Source organism: Scyliorhinus canicula, chromosome 3, assembly GCF_902713615.1.
Source record: "Scyliorhinus canicula chromosome 3, sScyCan1.1, whole genome shotgun sequence".
NCBI classification, from domain to species: Eukaryota; Metazoa; Chordata; class Chondrichthyes; order Carcharhiniformes; family Scyliorhinidae; genus Scyliorhinus; species Scyliorhinus canicula.
In genome coordinates, this window is record NC_052148.1 from 169,087,879 (window position 1) to 169,103,597 (window position 15,719).

Below are 15,719 nucleotides of genomic sequence, written 5' to 3' on the forward strand. Positions count from 1 at the left end.
ACTAAAACATTTTATATACATCTAAGTGTTGTTTGTTTTTTTTAATCATACACCCCCTAAAGGAAACCCTTTTAAAAGTACCTAGAAATAAATCTCTTGAAAATGGAACCTTCTGGTCCATGCACAAAGTTTATTTTTTTCTTAAGAGTTGCATTCAAGTTATTACAATTTAATGCTTCAGAACATTACAGAATCTAAAACATTTGATTTACAGAAATGTCCTCCATGATCAGAAATCAAGAGAAGAGGATAAAGAGAGTAAAAGACAGAGAGAAAATGCTAAAGAAGTGACGTCCATGTTTCTGCATTTTATTCTTTACTGCATATGGGTTTGGACATGCTGCAGTACACAAAATAAAATCTGCTGCTATTTAATACTTTGAAACCTATTTTTTTTATTCAATCTTCCCATATTAATCTCATCTGATTACAAATGTTTATGTACAGGAGACTGGCTACCATAGATTCAAGAGCAACTAAAATACTATGGCATTTTGCTTTAATGTTTCTCCATGCTAAACTAGTCACATGAGGAATAAGCAAAACACTACAAGACATTAAATCACTCGATCACCAAATGTAGGGATTGGAAAGATATGCAAGAACAGCTACTTGAACTTGGTCTTCCATACACTATAGTTACATGTGCACCATTTTTTCACACATTTATGTTCAAACACATTCTGTTCAAAAACAGTGAAACTAAAAATGAACCAGAGTTTGAGCAGTAAAGTCAACCTAGTCAAAGGAGGGTAAGCCAGTTCAAACAAACAATGTTTGGAGACGTGGGTAGGAACTGGTTACTGGATCTTTTACCTTCACATGTGAACTATGCAGATTAATTACTGACAGTAATTATCTTGTGTGGCAAAAATCTGTGCTGGTCTTGGCCATGAAAAGATTAATTACTTTGCCAGTGTAAGATTACTTGCATCGTTTAGATTACGCCAATTGTGAATTTTGCTATCAGGGTGTACAGAAATGATCATGCTTCCATTTTCTTTTACTGGTAGACACAATATTAAGATACTTGATTTGTAGCTCTATCTACATGGAACATGTTTTGTTCAGCCAGTTAACATTAGTGCAAGTTTGGCAAGAGCACTTAATTCTACAGGAAAATCTTACAAGCATCTGCTCTTGGCCTGGTCATACTGCCCAAAATTAGAACAAATGTCTTAAGGCCATGTGAAATTTCAGTAGAGATTTAACATCAAGAAAGATTTAACTTCTGAACAATCTCAGTTAAAATAATAAACTATGCCCGAGAAAAGTATACTGACCTCCAAGAAAAAAAAAAAAAATGGGTGGATAGAAATACGCCAGTTTGTTCCACAACAAGCACTTTCTGGAATTATGAATCCATGATCCCAGCAATGGATTTTTTTTTTTTTTTTTTTAAAGTGGAGGTTTCCAAATGAAGCAGGTTATTGTCTGGAAAAGCAAATCAGCTTAGTCTTTGCTAAGGAAAAGAAATCTTAAAAATGATGAATGAGGTTAGTGTGGAGGGGCCAGTAGGGAAAGAAAAATGGTGTAGATGGACACCCTCAGACAGAATTTCATTTTCAAAATTTACTGTGCTTCTTAAAAGTTCAGAACTGCCTGGAGGGACTCAATCTCACTTCATGCAGTCAAGACCCAGTGTTTTTGTGGTACATTTGAAATGCACCATTTTGGGAAACTTTAAGTATTGTTTTTCCACTACTAGAACTATGGTCATTTCCCCTGTAGTGTTTTCTGACTAAAGTAGTAACTGAATTGTGCACCCATTGAGTTTCTGCCAAAGAGAATTTGTTCCATGGCCACAAATACCTTTCCAATCCAAGTCCATCTGCTCCCTGTTCGACACCAGATTTATTTGAACTCCAACCTCAACCAACTCCGTTTTGAACTTGAGCACTAGCATCAGAGCTGAGATTATTCACTTTAGTTTCATGCAGGGGTTCAAAAAGAGACCCAATTTCAGGATAGACTGGACTACAGGTTTCATATATTGTACCATCATATACTTGCTTGCCCTTTTAGGTTTTTACTCTAGAACTGAGTATTAGCATCACAGTCACATTACACTTCTTTGTCACAAAACAGGAGGTTTAACAATTTAGCATTGTAGATTTAAATGAAGCGCTAAACAGTAGATTCACAACATGCAAAAGCAAAGTTTCAATAAATTGATTTTTAGACACACATTTAGAGTCTTAAATCATTCTCTAACGAGTGCATTCCTTCAGTTAAGATGGAAATCATCCAGACCTGCTGTTTCCCACTCCACATGAAAAGTTCTGTATTCCAATGGCACAATCTACAAATTCCAATGCCACTCCTGAACATCTTAGTGAGTGGGAAGAAAGAGTCAGTATACCTACGCTAAACCCTTTCACTTGAAAATATAATTCACTGAAATACTATGCATACTTGTAAAATTTTCCCACAAAATGCAGATTAGGAGGGTTAAAGTGAAAGTAATTATATCCTCGTGCAGTAATTGTTATATCACTTATTAAAAATTTACAGTAAATGTTTGCATATTCTATGCTTATTTACATTGCTGATTTCCACAGAAATCTTTCTCTTGAGGAAATGGCAGTGCAAAGCACATCTCAGCAGCATCAAACAGACAGATAACCTTTAGTACAGTGAAAATCCTGGCAGCCCAGCTTCAAAGCATAGAAAGACTAAAGAAACAGCAATGAGTGGAAAGAGAGGAGCTAAATAATCACTGAAGTTCTCTCTTGAAAGCAGTCAGTTCGAATGCACTTGTTTCAATGGTAACCCCAGCACTGATATGTTTCAAAATCATCATGACCAGTCTCCATTATCCTATTGAGACATTCCTCCCACCGGCAGATCTTTCCATCTTCCACCACCACATATTTCCACTCAATCCAAGAATTCATTGGGAGCAGAATGGAATTCGACCAGAAGCCATCCTTGTTTGGTTTCAATGGTACATACTTCTCCCACTGCCCTAGACACTCGTGGTTTCCGGTCACTGCAAGGGTCTGAGCACTTGAGCAAATAACATAGTGGACATTAAAATTCACAGAGATGTTGTTGAGGGGCAAAGGAGACACTGCAGCAACTTTCCGGGCAATATTATCAGGCTCTGAATTTACATGTGTTCTTTCTAACTCAGCATTAATCTGCTCATGAAAGAATTTTCTCTTATCTTCTCTTTCCATTTCAGTTTTAATGCATTTTAACTTACTCATGTTAACAGTGCGGTCACTAATATCAGTCATGTCACCATTATGGAGGTAACCTGTTCTACTGAATTGCTGATCAACTGCTGTAATTAGATCAAAAGCTTCATCTTTGTGCTCAGATTTTTCATGCACCGTTTCAATATTGACCATCGACTGTGTTTCTTTGCCATAATTACACTCTTCAGTAATGCTTGCATTAGTGACTTGGCCAACACTGGATGGCCAGGCCTTCAAACTAATTTGTCGGTGGTTCTCACAAACATTCTTCTGTCTGAGATCAGAAATATTCAGCTTATTTGAGAGATTTTGATCCTGCTCACTTGCTTTTTCATTCTTGACCATTGCATCCAAATTAACTTCAGCCTCCAAAGCAGCAGCTTTTTCTTCAACAGGAGGCTGCTCTACTGTCAACTCTGTTCTTGTGTTGCTTTCTCCACCTGTAATTTTATCTGTAAGAAATAGAAAGACATGTTTCCCCATTAATACTTTGCACTGGTAAACATATAGAAGCATTCAAACAATCCAACTTTACCGCTATACTCATGGCTCCGATTTAAGCAACTTGGATTAGGTTCCTACTTTCAAAAATAAAAAAAACGGAACTCATCTAGAAAAATAACATCATTCAAGAATACTTGTATGGTTTTATTTAAATTTTACAAAACAATTTTTAGTTCATGGCATCCAAATCTAAGATGATATCTAAAGTCCTGTTTTGAGTCAAGCAAGTTTACTCCCAACAAGCAAGTTTACTGGCAGAATAAGCAAATCACTTGGATAAAGAAATGGAATCCTGATCTTTAGTCTCCTTCACTCATGAAGGAGTATCTGAGTGTCAATGAAAATTGCCAAATACATAATGATTTCCAAATTGAGTGTTTAAAACAGAAATTAATATGATTTTGGGTGACTAATGACACCAAGGGATATGGAGGTAGCACAGGTGGTAGATGATCAACCATGATCTAATTGAATGGCACAGCTGGCTCAATGGCCTACTCCTGTTCCTAAGTTCACATCCAGAGTCTCACCCCCTGCACACATTGCCCTCAAGGAGGTCATTGTGAGGAAGAGGCAGTTGTTCACCTCATCTGGAATGTGCCTTTGCAAAGATGATCTGAATTCTTCCACCCCCCCCCCCTCCTCCTCAGAGAATCAATTTGATGAAAGATGTTCTTCAGTCTACCCAAAATACTTAGGTCTTCCAGTGCAAAGAGGTGCCCACACAGTGTTGCAGACTCCCACATTCCAACATCCAGAACTACATGCTGAGCATGTATCTTGGGGCAGTTGCCACTGACACATTGGGGAAAGGTCACTGTCCAAGGCTTTTGAGCCATAGGGCACCAAAGGACTAGAAATTGTCTAGAACACATGCATGACTCCTTCAATGTTTACAGTAAATATTACATGTATCATGCACTTCACATGATCCATGTAGAAAATGTGAATATCAGTGCAAGTTCTACATTCTGCAAGTTACGAAACATTTACAGGATCTGGTGTGTCAGGGAGACAGCCCACTAGATGACATTGCCATTGGAATATGACTTGGGAAAATGAACAGAGCTACAAAGTGGACAAGCAGCTTGAAGAGGAGGCTACAGACAAATCTACCAAGGATGTTCAAGGAACATTCTAACAACCCGAAAGAGACATTTGCCCTTCAATAAAGACTGGAATCTGCCACCAATGCCATAACAGCAAATTGGGCAGCACAGTGGCACAGTAAGGGCGTTGAGGACCCAGGCTCGATCCCGGCCCACTATCCATGTGGAGTTTGCACATTCTCCCCATGTCTGCATGGGTGTCTCACTGATTCTGTTCTTTTGAGAATATTTCATTCTCATCACAGAAGCAGGTAGAGTGAGAACATGACATGTTTGCAGGCTTTCCCATGATGCCATTGTCTGTAGGCATATCATTTTGTAGGAACGACATCTCAAACTCCACCATATACTGCAACCAAGAGGGATTCCACTCCTTCAGCTGGTGTGTAACTATAAGCAGAGAATCATGCAGATTAATGACTAGTATTCAAGTAGGAATTACAACACCTTCATTCTGCAGTAGTCCACTATATTAGCTGGGTTGAATCACTACAACAAACCAAGGGCCCTTTACTGATCATGTATCTCATGACTGCAATCTTCACAGCCCCGTTCTGTCCAGACAATATACATTATATACCAATTAATTACTACAACCCATTTACTAGTCTACCTCGGTCAGTGACCACTGCAGCATACATTTGATCACAATGCAAAATAAAAAAGATACCACAACATCACAAACCAAATTTATGGAGCCACTGCCCCCTGGACAGCCCTGCAACAATTCTAGTCATCTGTTGGATGATCGGTTGCTAGTTTGTTGTGACGCCCTAAGCACTTATCAGCAGTCATGATAGCAGGAGTCTGAGCTTGGACTGCAGCTCGGAGGTTTCTGGTGGAGGCAGAGATTGGCCATTAAGTGCTCAATCATTGCTGTGTCCACAAGTGTGCTGATTGAATTGACCAACAGTGCTGAAAAGGTTTGGTTCTAACCTGTTGAAAGACCACTGCCAGGATGTTGTTGGACTCCTTAATGCTCATTGCGAGAAAAAAGGAGCGCTGTGGTCACGGTCAGATCCACCAATACATCAGGAATTTGTTATTGCATACCAATTTGCCACCACCTGTCAGCCACCCCATTGGAAGTGCTCATCGGAGTCCTCAACAGTGAAAGCCATGCCCAAGTTCACTCACCAATGAGCTGGTATCTACATTAACCTTGTTTCTTGCCTTGGCTGCAGGCCACATATCCACTGTCTCACCACATGCTATCCTCTAATTACACAGTGTCAGTATTGGAGCTGCTGGTGGCTGTAAATGTGATATCATGTAACAGTGCTATATTTTCATCATCCACTGTCTGGGTATCTGAAAGGAGAAAGGCACAAGAGCACAGCTGCGGTGCAGGGCATGGTACAAGAGGTGCATGCATATGCAGGGAAATCAGAGAGGATGCCACCACTACCTTTGATGGCTTCACCCCATCACTGGCCATATCCCCAGCAGCAGCTATGCCAATAATAATCAGCAGTCTGATCTACAGGGATCATGTTGGCAAGCCTGTCTGTCCACTTTTTGCCTGATATGGTTGTCATGGTTGACTAGCTGGGCAACGTGTGCAAGCTAAAAGAATCAAGTGGAATGCGGTAGTGCTCAGTGTACAAGGGTGTTGTAGAACAGGTGACTATCAGGTACAAATACCGACTGTAAATTGTTGGGATGGAGTTTGTGGCTGATGGTGCAATTGCTAAGATTTGAAGGTGCAATCATTGACCTTGACAAATTGCTGCACACATCCAGCTCCTCACGGTCTTCTGAGCACTGTCTGGAAGGGGTCCCTGCAGATACAAGACATCACTCCGACCGTGCATCAGTATCTGGGGTTGCGTATCAACTTTTAACTGGTGTTAAAAGTTATTAATTATATTCGTTCAGCCAAGCAACGAGAGCAGTTAGCGACTAGCTGAATAGTGAAAATCATTGAAAAACCAGCAGACAGCACAAAACTGGCAGACTACCCGTGTTGCAGACAACAGGTTTCAAGGGCTACCACTCAGGGGTCAAAAGGAGTGCAGTGTTCGTTTGGCGCAATGCGGCCCGAGGACGGTGCAGACAGGAGACGGTAGTCGGTGCAGAGATGATGCAGCGGGCACCCCCCGCACCCAGAGCGGATTCATTCTCTAATCTGCCGCTTGCTCAATTTGCTATCATCCCAAATTCAGCATCTCCCCCGGACACAACTGGATTCAACTCAAAAACCCCGTCCACCAAATCCCCACAGGTGCCGACTGCCCCATCTGGTAATAAACTTCTGAAAACGCTTTGCTGAGAAAGCGATTGGGAAGTTATGGGGGAAATGCGAACTGAAGTATTCCTGGATCAATAACACAGCCCGAAAACGTAACCACTCTGTGGCAGTTTGATTGAGTCACCTCCAGACTGCAGTGAATTCAGGAAGAGGATGGTGAATCTTTACAATTTAAGAAAAGGGGGTTGTCTCCGCTCACACACACACAGCTCTGCCATATGTTCCCCAGGAGCTGGTGACCTGACCCACCCACCCAAAGCTCCGGGAAGCTCTGCACATGAAGCAGGTTAGCAGAAAGCTGGTGCCAGCCGGCTGCCCTGTGCAACAAGCTGCTGCAATGTAAACAGTGAGTTAATCTTTACCAGCACTCTTCTGCTGCTGCCTCTCTCCGTCCTCGGGGCTGATCTCGCGCTGGCTGCGGTCACTGTCCTCAGGGGAAGTGCTCTGCAGATCGACTACCGCTCGGCTGCCCGGCTGCTTCTTGCTTCTGCTGAACCACAACCAGCTGCTGAGGGCCACAGCCAGCGCCACGGGCAGCACAGCCCACACGCTGTTCAACATGGTAACTATCCCGAGCAATAAACTCGTCAGCTCGGTTGCCATCGCCCTTTGGAGCAAAATCTCCCCCGCGTCCAGGGACCGCGCTTCACTCTGATCCTTTTCAGCTGTTGCTCTGAATCCCAGCCCCAGACCCAGCTCCTCCTTCCTGCCGCAGCCCCTCCTCCTCCTCCCAGCCCCAGCTCCTCCTCCTCCCCAGCCCCATGCTCCTCCTCCTCCCAGCCCCCAGCTCCTCCTCCTCCCAGCCCCAGCTCCTCCTCCCTGCCGCAGCCCCTCCTCCTCCCTGCCGCAGCCCCCTCCCCCTCCCAGGACCCAGCTCCTCCTCCCTGCCGCAGCTCCTCCTCCTCCTCCCAGCCCCTCCTCCTCCCAGACCCAGCTCCTCCTCCTCCCAGCCCCGGCTCCTCCGCCCTGCCGCAGGCCCCTCATCCTCCTGCTCCAGCCCCTCCTCCCCAGCCCAGCTCCTCTCCTCCCCAGCCCCAGCTCCTCCTCCTCCCAGCCCCAGCTCCTCCTCCCCAGCCCCGGCTCCTCCTCCCAGCCCTGGCCTCCTCCCTGCCGCAGCCCCTCCTCCTCCTGCTCCGGCCCCTCCTCCCAGCCCCAGCCCCTCCTCCCAGCCCCAGCTCCTCCTCCCAGCCCCAGCTCCTCCTCCCCCCAGCCCCAGCTCCTCCTCCCTGCCGCAGCCCCTCCTCCTCCCAGCCCCAGCTCCTCCTCCCAGCCCCAGCTCCTCCTCCTACCTGCGGCAGCCCCTCTTCCTCCCACCATCTTGGCCGCTATCTTCAATGCCGCCCGACACGTGCAACCTACGGGACCACCCCAGCACCTCCGACCACGCCGGCTACCCGCAACTCAGCGCGGTCACCCTGGACCAGTCCCGACCCAAACACATCCAGAGCTCCATGATGACCATCCAGGTAAATGGACATGACGCCTTGCCTGTTCGAATCCGAGAGCACGGAGAGCTTCATTCATCCAGACATGGTAAGGCGCTGCTCGCTCCCAATCTTCCCGGCACATCAAACCAACTCCCTCGCTTCCGGGTCGCACTCTGTGCTGATCCGGGGCTTGCACTACCGCAACTCTAGCAATACAGGGCGCCGAGTACGGCGATTTTAAATTATATGTACTCCCTGATCTCTGCGCTCCTCTCCTGTTGGGACTGGATTTCCAATGTAACCTCAGGAGCCTAACCCGGAAGTTCGGCGGGCCCCTACCCCCACTTACTGTATGTAGCCTCGCGACCCTAAAGGTTGAATCTCCCCCGCTCTTCGCAATTCTCACCGCCGACTGTAAGCCAGTTGCCACCAGAAGCAGGCGGAATAGCATCCAGGACAAGACTTTCATCCGGTCCGAGGTCCAGCGACTCTTGCGGGAGGGGATCATTGAAGCCAGCAATAGCCCCCGGAGAGCTCAGGTGGTAGGCGTCAAGACCGGGGAAAAGAACCTGATGGTTGTAGACTACAGCCAGACCATAAACCAGTTCACGCACCTCAATGCGTACCCCCCTCCCCGGATCGCAGATATGGTTAACCAGATCGCACACTACCGGGTGTTCTGCACGGTGGATCTGAAGTCTGCGTACCACCAGCTCCCAATCCTGCCCGGAGGACCGCCACTACACGGCCTTTGAGGCAGACGGCCGCCTCCTCCACTTTCTCCGGGTCCCCTTCGGCGTCACAAACGGGGTTTCGGTCTTCCAAGAACGATGGACCAAATGGTGGACCAGTACGGGCTGCGGGCCACATTTCCGTACTTGGACAACGTCACCATCTGCGGCCATGATCAGCAGGACCACGACGCCAACCTCAAGAGATTTCTCCAAACCACCCAAACCCTTAACCTCACTTATAACAAGGAGAAATGCGTTTTCCGCACAACCAGACTAGCCATCCTCGGCTACGTTGTGGAAAACAGAGTTCTAGGACCCGACCCCGACCGTATGCGCCCCCTCCTGCAACTACCCCTCCCCCACTGCCCCAAGGCCCTGAAATGGTGCCTCGGATTCTTTTCCTATTATGCCCAGTGGGTCCCCAACTACGGAGATAAAGCCTGCCCACTAATCAGGGCCACCATCTTCGCACTGGCGGCCGAGGCCCTCCAGGCCTTCAGCTGCATCAAGGCAGATATTGCGATATGCGCGGTGGACGGGTCCGTCCCCTTCCAGGTGGAGAGCGACGCGTCAGAGGTCGCCCTTGCCGCCACCCTTAACCAGGCGGGCAGGCCAGTAGCATTTTTTTCATGTACCCTCAACGCCTCCAAAATTCGACACTCCTCGGTCGAAAAAGAAGCCCAAGCCATCGTGGAAGCCGTACGTAGAAGCTCCAGTGCGGAGGCACTATCTCACTGATACACTGTTTACCCTCGTTACCGACCAACGTTCAGTAGCCTTCATATTTGATAATATTCAGCGGGGCAAGATCAAGAATGATAAAATCTTGAGGTGGAGGATTGAACTCTCCACCTACAATTACAATATAGTATATCGTCCTGGGAAGCTCAACAAGCCCCCAGATTCCCTGTCCTGCGGCCCGTGCAACAGCGCGCAAGATGACCAACTCCGGGCCATCCACAATGACCTCTGCCACCCGGGGGTCACCCGGCTTCTCCACTACATCAAGGCCCGCAACCTGCCCTACTCCACCGAGGAGGTCACAGCCATGACCAGGGACTGCCCAATCTGCACGGAGTGTAAGCCGCACTTCTATTGTCCGGATAAGGCCCACCTGGTAAAGGCATCCCGGCTCTTTGAGCACCTCAGTATCGACTTCAAAGGGCCCCTCCCCTCCACCAATCGCAGCATATATTTCCTCAACGTCGTTGACGAATACTCCCGCCTCCCCTTTGCAATCCCCTGCCCTGACATGACTGCGGCCACCGTCATTAAAACCCTACATAGTGTCTTCACCATGTTTGGTTTCCCCATGTATGTTCATAGTGACCGGGGCTCGTCGTTCATGAGCGACGAACTGCATCAGTACCTGCTCGGTAAGGGCATCGCCTCGAGCAGGACTACCAGCTATAACCCCCGGGGAAACGGGCAGGTGGAGAGGGAGAACCCGACAGTCTGGAAGACCGTCCTCCCGGTACTACGGTCTAGGAATCTCCCAGTTTCCCACTGGCAGGAGGTCCTCCCCGGTGCACTCCGCTCTATTAGGTCCCTCTTTTGCACGGCCACAAATGAGACCCCTCATGACCGCCTGTTTGTTTTCCTCAGGAAATACACCTCCGGGGTCTCGCTTCCGTTCTGGCTGAAGACACCGGGGCCCATCCTACTCCGCAAACACGTCAGGAGCCATAAGTCCGACCCCCTGGTCGAGAGGGTCCAGCTCCTTCACACCAACCCCCAGTACTCATATGTAGAGCACCCCGACAGCCGACAGGATACGTTTTCCGTCCGTGACCTGGCACCCGCAGGTTCCACTACCACAGCCACCCCAATTTACCCCACCCAACCTACACTGACCAGCGACCCCGCCCCTACATGGCACCCGCAACCCCTCCCGCCCTCCATTCCCCCTTCACCGACCCACAGAACGAAGCTCCAGAAGACATGCTCCCTGAGTCCGTGTCTGTGCCCACACCGGTGACTTCATCTACCCATGCCAGCACGGATGAGTTCGACACCCGGGCCAGCTGAGATACCAGAGCTTCGGCGATCAGAGCGCACGATCCGGGCACAGGCTGAACTTGTGAACCCTTTACCCCAGCCAGACTTCAATTTTTTAACAGGGGGTGAATGTGGTAAACGTATTGCATTAACCATTCACCATGTTTGTCACTGTATCACGCTGTTGCCCATGTGGGCTCCACCTATGGACCATTGTAAAATATTACCTGGAATGTATCACGTTGGTGCCTTTGTGGGCTCCGCCCCTGGCTCCGCCCCTTGAGGGGAGGTATAAAGAGCAGTAGCCCTGTAGGCGGCTCTCAGTAGCACAGCAGTCACAGGCAGGCACTGTTCCAGTCGATTAAAGCCACAGTTCACATCCACTCTCTGTTTCGCCTGAATTGATAGTTGCATCACCTGGCTACCCACTCTTACCTTACATACCGAAAGAGGAGCAGAAGTAGGCCATTCAGCCTCTCCAGTCTGCTCCACCATTTAATGAGCTCATGGCTGATCTATTTGTGTTTTGAAATCTACATTCCCGATAACCTTTGATTCCCTCACCAATGTGCAGCACAATAACACAGTGGTTAGCACTGTTGCTTAACAGCTCCACGGTCCCAGGTTCAATTCCCCACTTGGGTCACTGTCTGTGTGGAGTCTGCACATTCTCCCAGTGTCTGCGTGGGTTTTCCTCCGGGTGCTCCAGTTTCCTCCCACAGTCCAAAGACGTGCTTGTTAGGTGAATTGGATATTCTAAATTCTCCCTCTATGTACCCACACAGGTGCTTTTCACATGAACTTCATTGCAATGTTAATGTAAGCCTACTTGTGTCAATAAAGATTATTATGAGCACTTGGGCTTGTGGCGCAACGGTAGCGCGTCTGACTCCAGATCAGAAGGTTGCGTGTTCAAATAAAGATTATTATTATTTTTAAATTCAGTGTACCCCATTAATTGTTTCGAATTAAGGGGCAATTTAGCGTGGCCAATCCACCTAGCCTGCACATCTTTGGGTTGTGGGGGCGAAACCCGTGCAGACACGGGGAGAATGTGCAAACTCCACACGGACAGTGACACAGGGCCAGGATCGAACCTGGGACCTCGGCGCCGTGAGGCAAGAGTGCTAACCACTGCACCACCGTGCTGCCCAAATTATTATTATTGAATAAGAATCCATCTACCTCAGTTTACAAATATTCAATCACCCCGCCTCCACTGTCTTCTGAGGCAGAGCAGTCCAAAGTCTCATGCCCCTCTGAGAGAAAAAAAATCTCCTCATTTCTATCCCCAGAGGGCAATTCCTAATTGTAAAACAGTACTCCCAGTTCTGGACTCACTCACAACTCACAACGGGGACAATCATCCTTTTCACGTCCGCCTTGTCAAACCTTTCAGGACCTTTTATACTTCAATCAAATCACCCGTAACTCTTCTAAAGTCCAGTGGAAACAAGCCCAGTATGTCCAACCTTTCCTTATACATCAACCTGTTCATTCCAGGTATCAATCGAAGAAACCTCCTCCAAAACACCCCAATACACCTTTCTTTAAATAAGGAGATCAAAACAGTATTGGAGATGTGGTCTCACCAATGCCCTGTATCACTGAAGCGTAACATCCTGACTTTTATGTTCAATTCCTCTCATAATAAAGTATAGCACTCCATCAGCCACCTTAATTACATACTGTACCTGCATACTAACTTTTCGTGACTCTTCCTGGAATACCTAGAGCCCTCTGCACATTGGAATTCTGTAGTGGTTCTCCGTTTAAGTGATATTGTGCTTTTATATTCTTCCTGCCAAAGTGAACAACTATCTATATTGATATGCAATCTCCTTATGTCCGCTTCACAACATACTTCCCTACCTATCTTTACGTCACCTGAAATCTAGCTATCAGGCTGTACTCATGTGTGCTGAACATGGCTATCATGAGTATAGCCTCAACCAGGACCTAGGATTCATGTCACATTACATTCACCCCCCACCATCTGGCCTGGTCTTGCAAAATCCTACCAACTGTCCTGGCTGGAGACAATTCACACCTCTTTAACCTGTGATTATCCCTCTCTCCAGTTGCTCCATCTGGATCTGTAAAGACTTAATTACCTGCAAAGACTCGCATTCAAAATATTGTCTTGCATCATTGACTTTGTCTGTACATGTGTTTCTGGAACCCACCTCTTCATTCACCTGAGGAAGGAGCTGCACTCTGAAAGCTAGTGATTCGAAACAAACCTGTTGGACTTTAACCTGGTGTTGTAAGACTTCTTACTGTGCCCATCCCAGTCCAACGCCGTCATCTCCACATTATCTCATCTCAGACATAATTGTAAAAATCTAAGGTCCCAGCACAGACCCCTGCAGAACTCCACTCATCACATCCTGCCAATCAGAAAAATACCCATTAATTCATACTCTCTGTTATCTGTCAGCCAGCCAATTCATGCTAATATGTTACCCCCTACACCATGAGCATCTACTTTGCTCAATATTCTTTGGTGTGGCACCTTGTCAAATGCCTTCTGTAAATCCAAGTACAGTACGTCTACAGGGCCCCTTTATCCACGGTGCATGTGACTCCTTCAAAGAATTCCAACACATTGGTTAAACATGATTTCCTTTTCACTCTTCCCCATTACCTTGAGCTTATCTAAGTGTCAATCTATAACACCGTTAATGATCAATTCCAACACCTTTCAAACAACAGATGTCAAGCCGATAGTTTCCCGTTTTGTGCCTCCTTCCCTTCTTGATTAGAGGGATTATATTTGCTACTTCCCACTCTGATGCAACTTTTCCGGATTTCAGCAAATTTGGTAAATTAACACCAACGTATCTACTATCTCAATCGCCACCTCCTTTTTAAAATTTAAAGTACCCAATTCTTTTTTGTCCAATTAAGGGGCAATTTAGTATGGCCCATCCACCTGCACATCTTTGTGTTGTGGGGGTGGGACTAATGCAGATACGGGGAGAATGTGCAAACTCCATACGGACAGTGACCCAGGGTCAGGATTGAACCCGGGTCCTCAGTGCTTTGAGGCAGCAGTGCTAACCACTGTGCCACCATGCCACCCTCTTTTAAGACCCTGGCATGAAGTTCATCATTGATCATAGAATTTACAGTGCAGAAGGAGGCCATTCGGCCCATCGAGTCTGCACCAGCCCTTGGAAAGAGCACTCTACTTAAGCCTGCACTTCTATCTAGCCCAGTAATCCAGTCACCCCATCTAACCTTTTTGGACACTAAGGGCAATTTAGCGTGGCCAATCCACCTAACCTGCACATCTTTGGACTGTGGGAGGAAACCGGAACACCCGGAGGTAACCCACGCAGATGCGGGGAGAACATGCAGACTCCATACAGACTGTGACCCAACCCGGGAATCAAACTTGGGCCTTGGAGCTGTGAAGCAACATTGCTAACCACTGTGCAATCCCTGATGTGTTCATCAGGACCCAAAGACTTGTCAGCCCACAGCTTCATCAGTTTGCTCAGTTCCACTTCCCCAGTGATTGTAATTCATCAATTTCCTCTCTCTTTGCCACCCCTTGATTTATAACTATGACTGGAATGTATTTTCTATCCTCTGTAATGAAGATAGAGGCAAAATATTTGTTCATTTCATTTGCCATTTCCTTATTACCTACTATTATCTCCCCATTGTCGTTCTCTAGGGGACCAACACTCACTTTACGTATTATTTTCATTTGTAAATACCTGTATAAACTCTTGTCATTTTTACATTTTAGCTAGCTTCTTCTCGTACTCTAACTTATTTTTCCTGATTCACAATTTAGTCATTCTCTACCATTCTACATATTCTGGCCAATCATCTGACCTGCCACTCATCTTGGCGCAGTTATATGCTTTTTCCTTCAGGCTGATGCTTTCCTTAACTTCTTCAGCTAGCTCAGCTTTCATACTCACATAGTTGTCCTTATTTAAGTTTCAAGACTAGTCTTGGACCCAATCTTCTCCCTTTCAAACTGGATGTAACGTTTAATCATATTGTGGTTGCTGCAACCAATAGGTGCCTTTACTCTGCGGTCGTTGATTAATCCTGTCACGTTACACAATACCAAGTCTAGCATAACCTGCTCTCTGGTTGGTTACAGAATGTGCTACTCTAAGAAACTACCTTGAAAGCATCCATTGAACTCCTTATCCAAACTATTACTGTCAATCTGATCTTTCCAGTTTATGTGAAGATTAATACCACCCATTATTATTGCTGTCCTTTTATCACACACACCCAATATTTCCTCTTGTATATTTCGTCCTACCTTATGGTTACTGTTGGGGGTCTGTCAACCACTCCCACTAGTGACTTCTTTCCCCTACTTTTTCTCATCTCCACCCAAACTGATTCTACATCATGATCTCCTGAACCAAGTCTTCTAACTATTGCACCAATGCCATCCTTGCTTAACTGTGCTATCCTAAGCTTCGTATTCTTCTTAAATGTCATACACCCTTCAATGT

At 46.6% G+C, this 15,719-nt stretch overlaps 2 protein-coding genes across 3 annotated transcripts in view; one reads left to right on the top strand and one right to left on the bottom strand.

The window, feature by feature from the left end:
* Nucleotides 1-375, top strand: part of LOC119963106 (coiled-coil domain-containing protein 158-like) — a 336,026-nt gene extending 335,651 nt beyond the window's left edge. For both annotated transcript variants that reach the window (XM_038791705.1, XM_038791704.1), the window contains one exon: nucleotides 215-375. In XM_038791705.1, coding sequence (XP_038647633.1) covers nucleotides 215-291 — 77 coding nt within the window. In that variant the 3' untranslated portion in view covers nucleotides 292-375. The remainder of the gene's footprint in view (nucleotides 1-214) is intronic.
* stbd1 (starch binding domain 1) lies at nucleotides 111-7,758 on the bottom strand. Its single transcript, XM_038791707.1, has 2 exons — nucleotides 7,430-7,758; nucleotides 111-3,655 (listed from the first exon to the last, which is right to left on the bottom strand). Exons 1-2 carry the CDS (start codon nucleotides 7,668-7,670, stop codon nucleotides 2,763-2,765), a joined length of 1,134 nt encoding a protein of 377 aa, XP_038647635.1. The 5' UTR covers nucleotides 7,671-7,758; the 3' UTR covers nucleotides 111-2,762.
* Between the last annotated feature and the right edge of the window lie 7,961 nt (nucleotides 7,759-15,719).

Coding starts and splice junctions, on each gene's coding strand:
- stbd1 (XM_038791707.1), bottom strand. CDS start 7,670: ATGGCAACCGAGCTGACGAGTTTATTGCTCGGGATAGTTACCATGTTG. Junction 3,656..7,429: donor GCAGCAGCAGAAGAGTGCTG/GTAAAGATTAAC, acceptor TATTTCTTACAG/ATAAAATTACAGGTGGAGAA.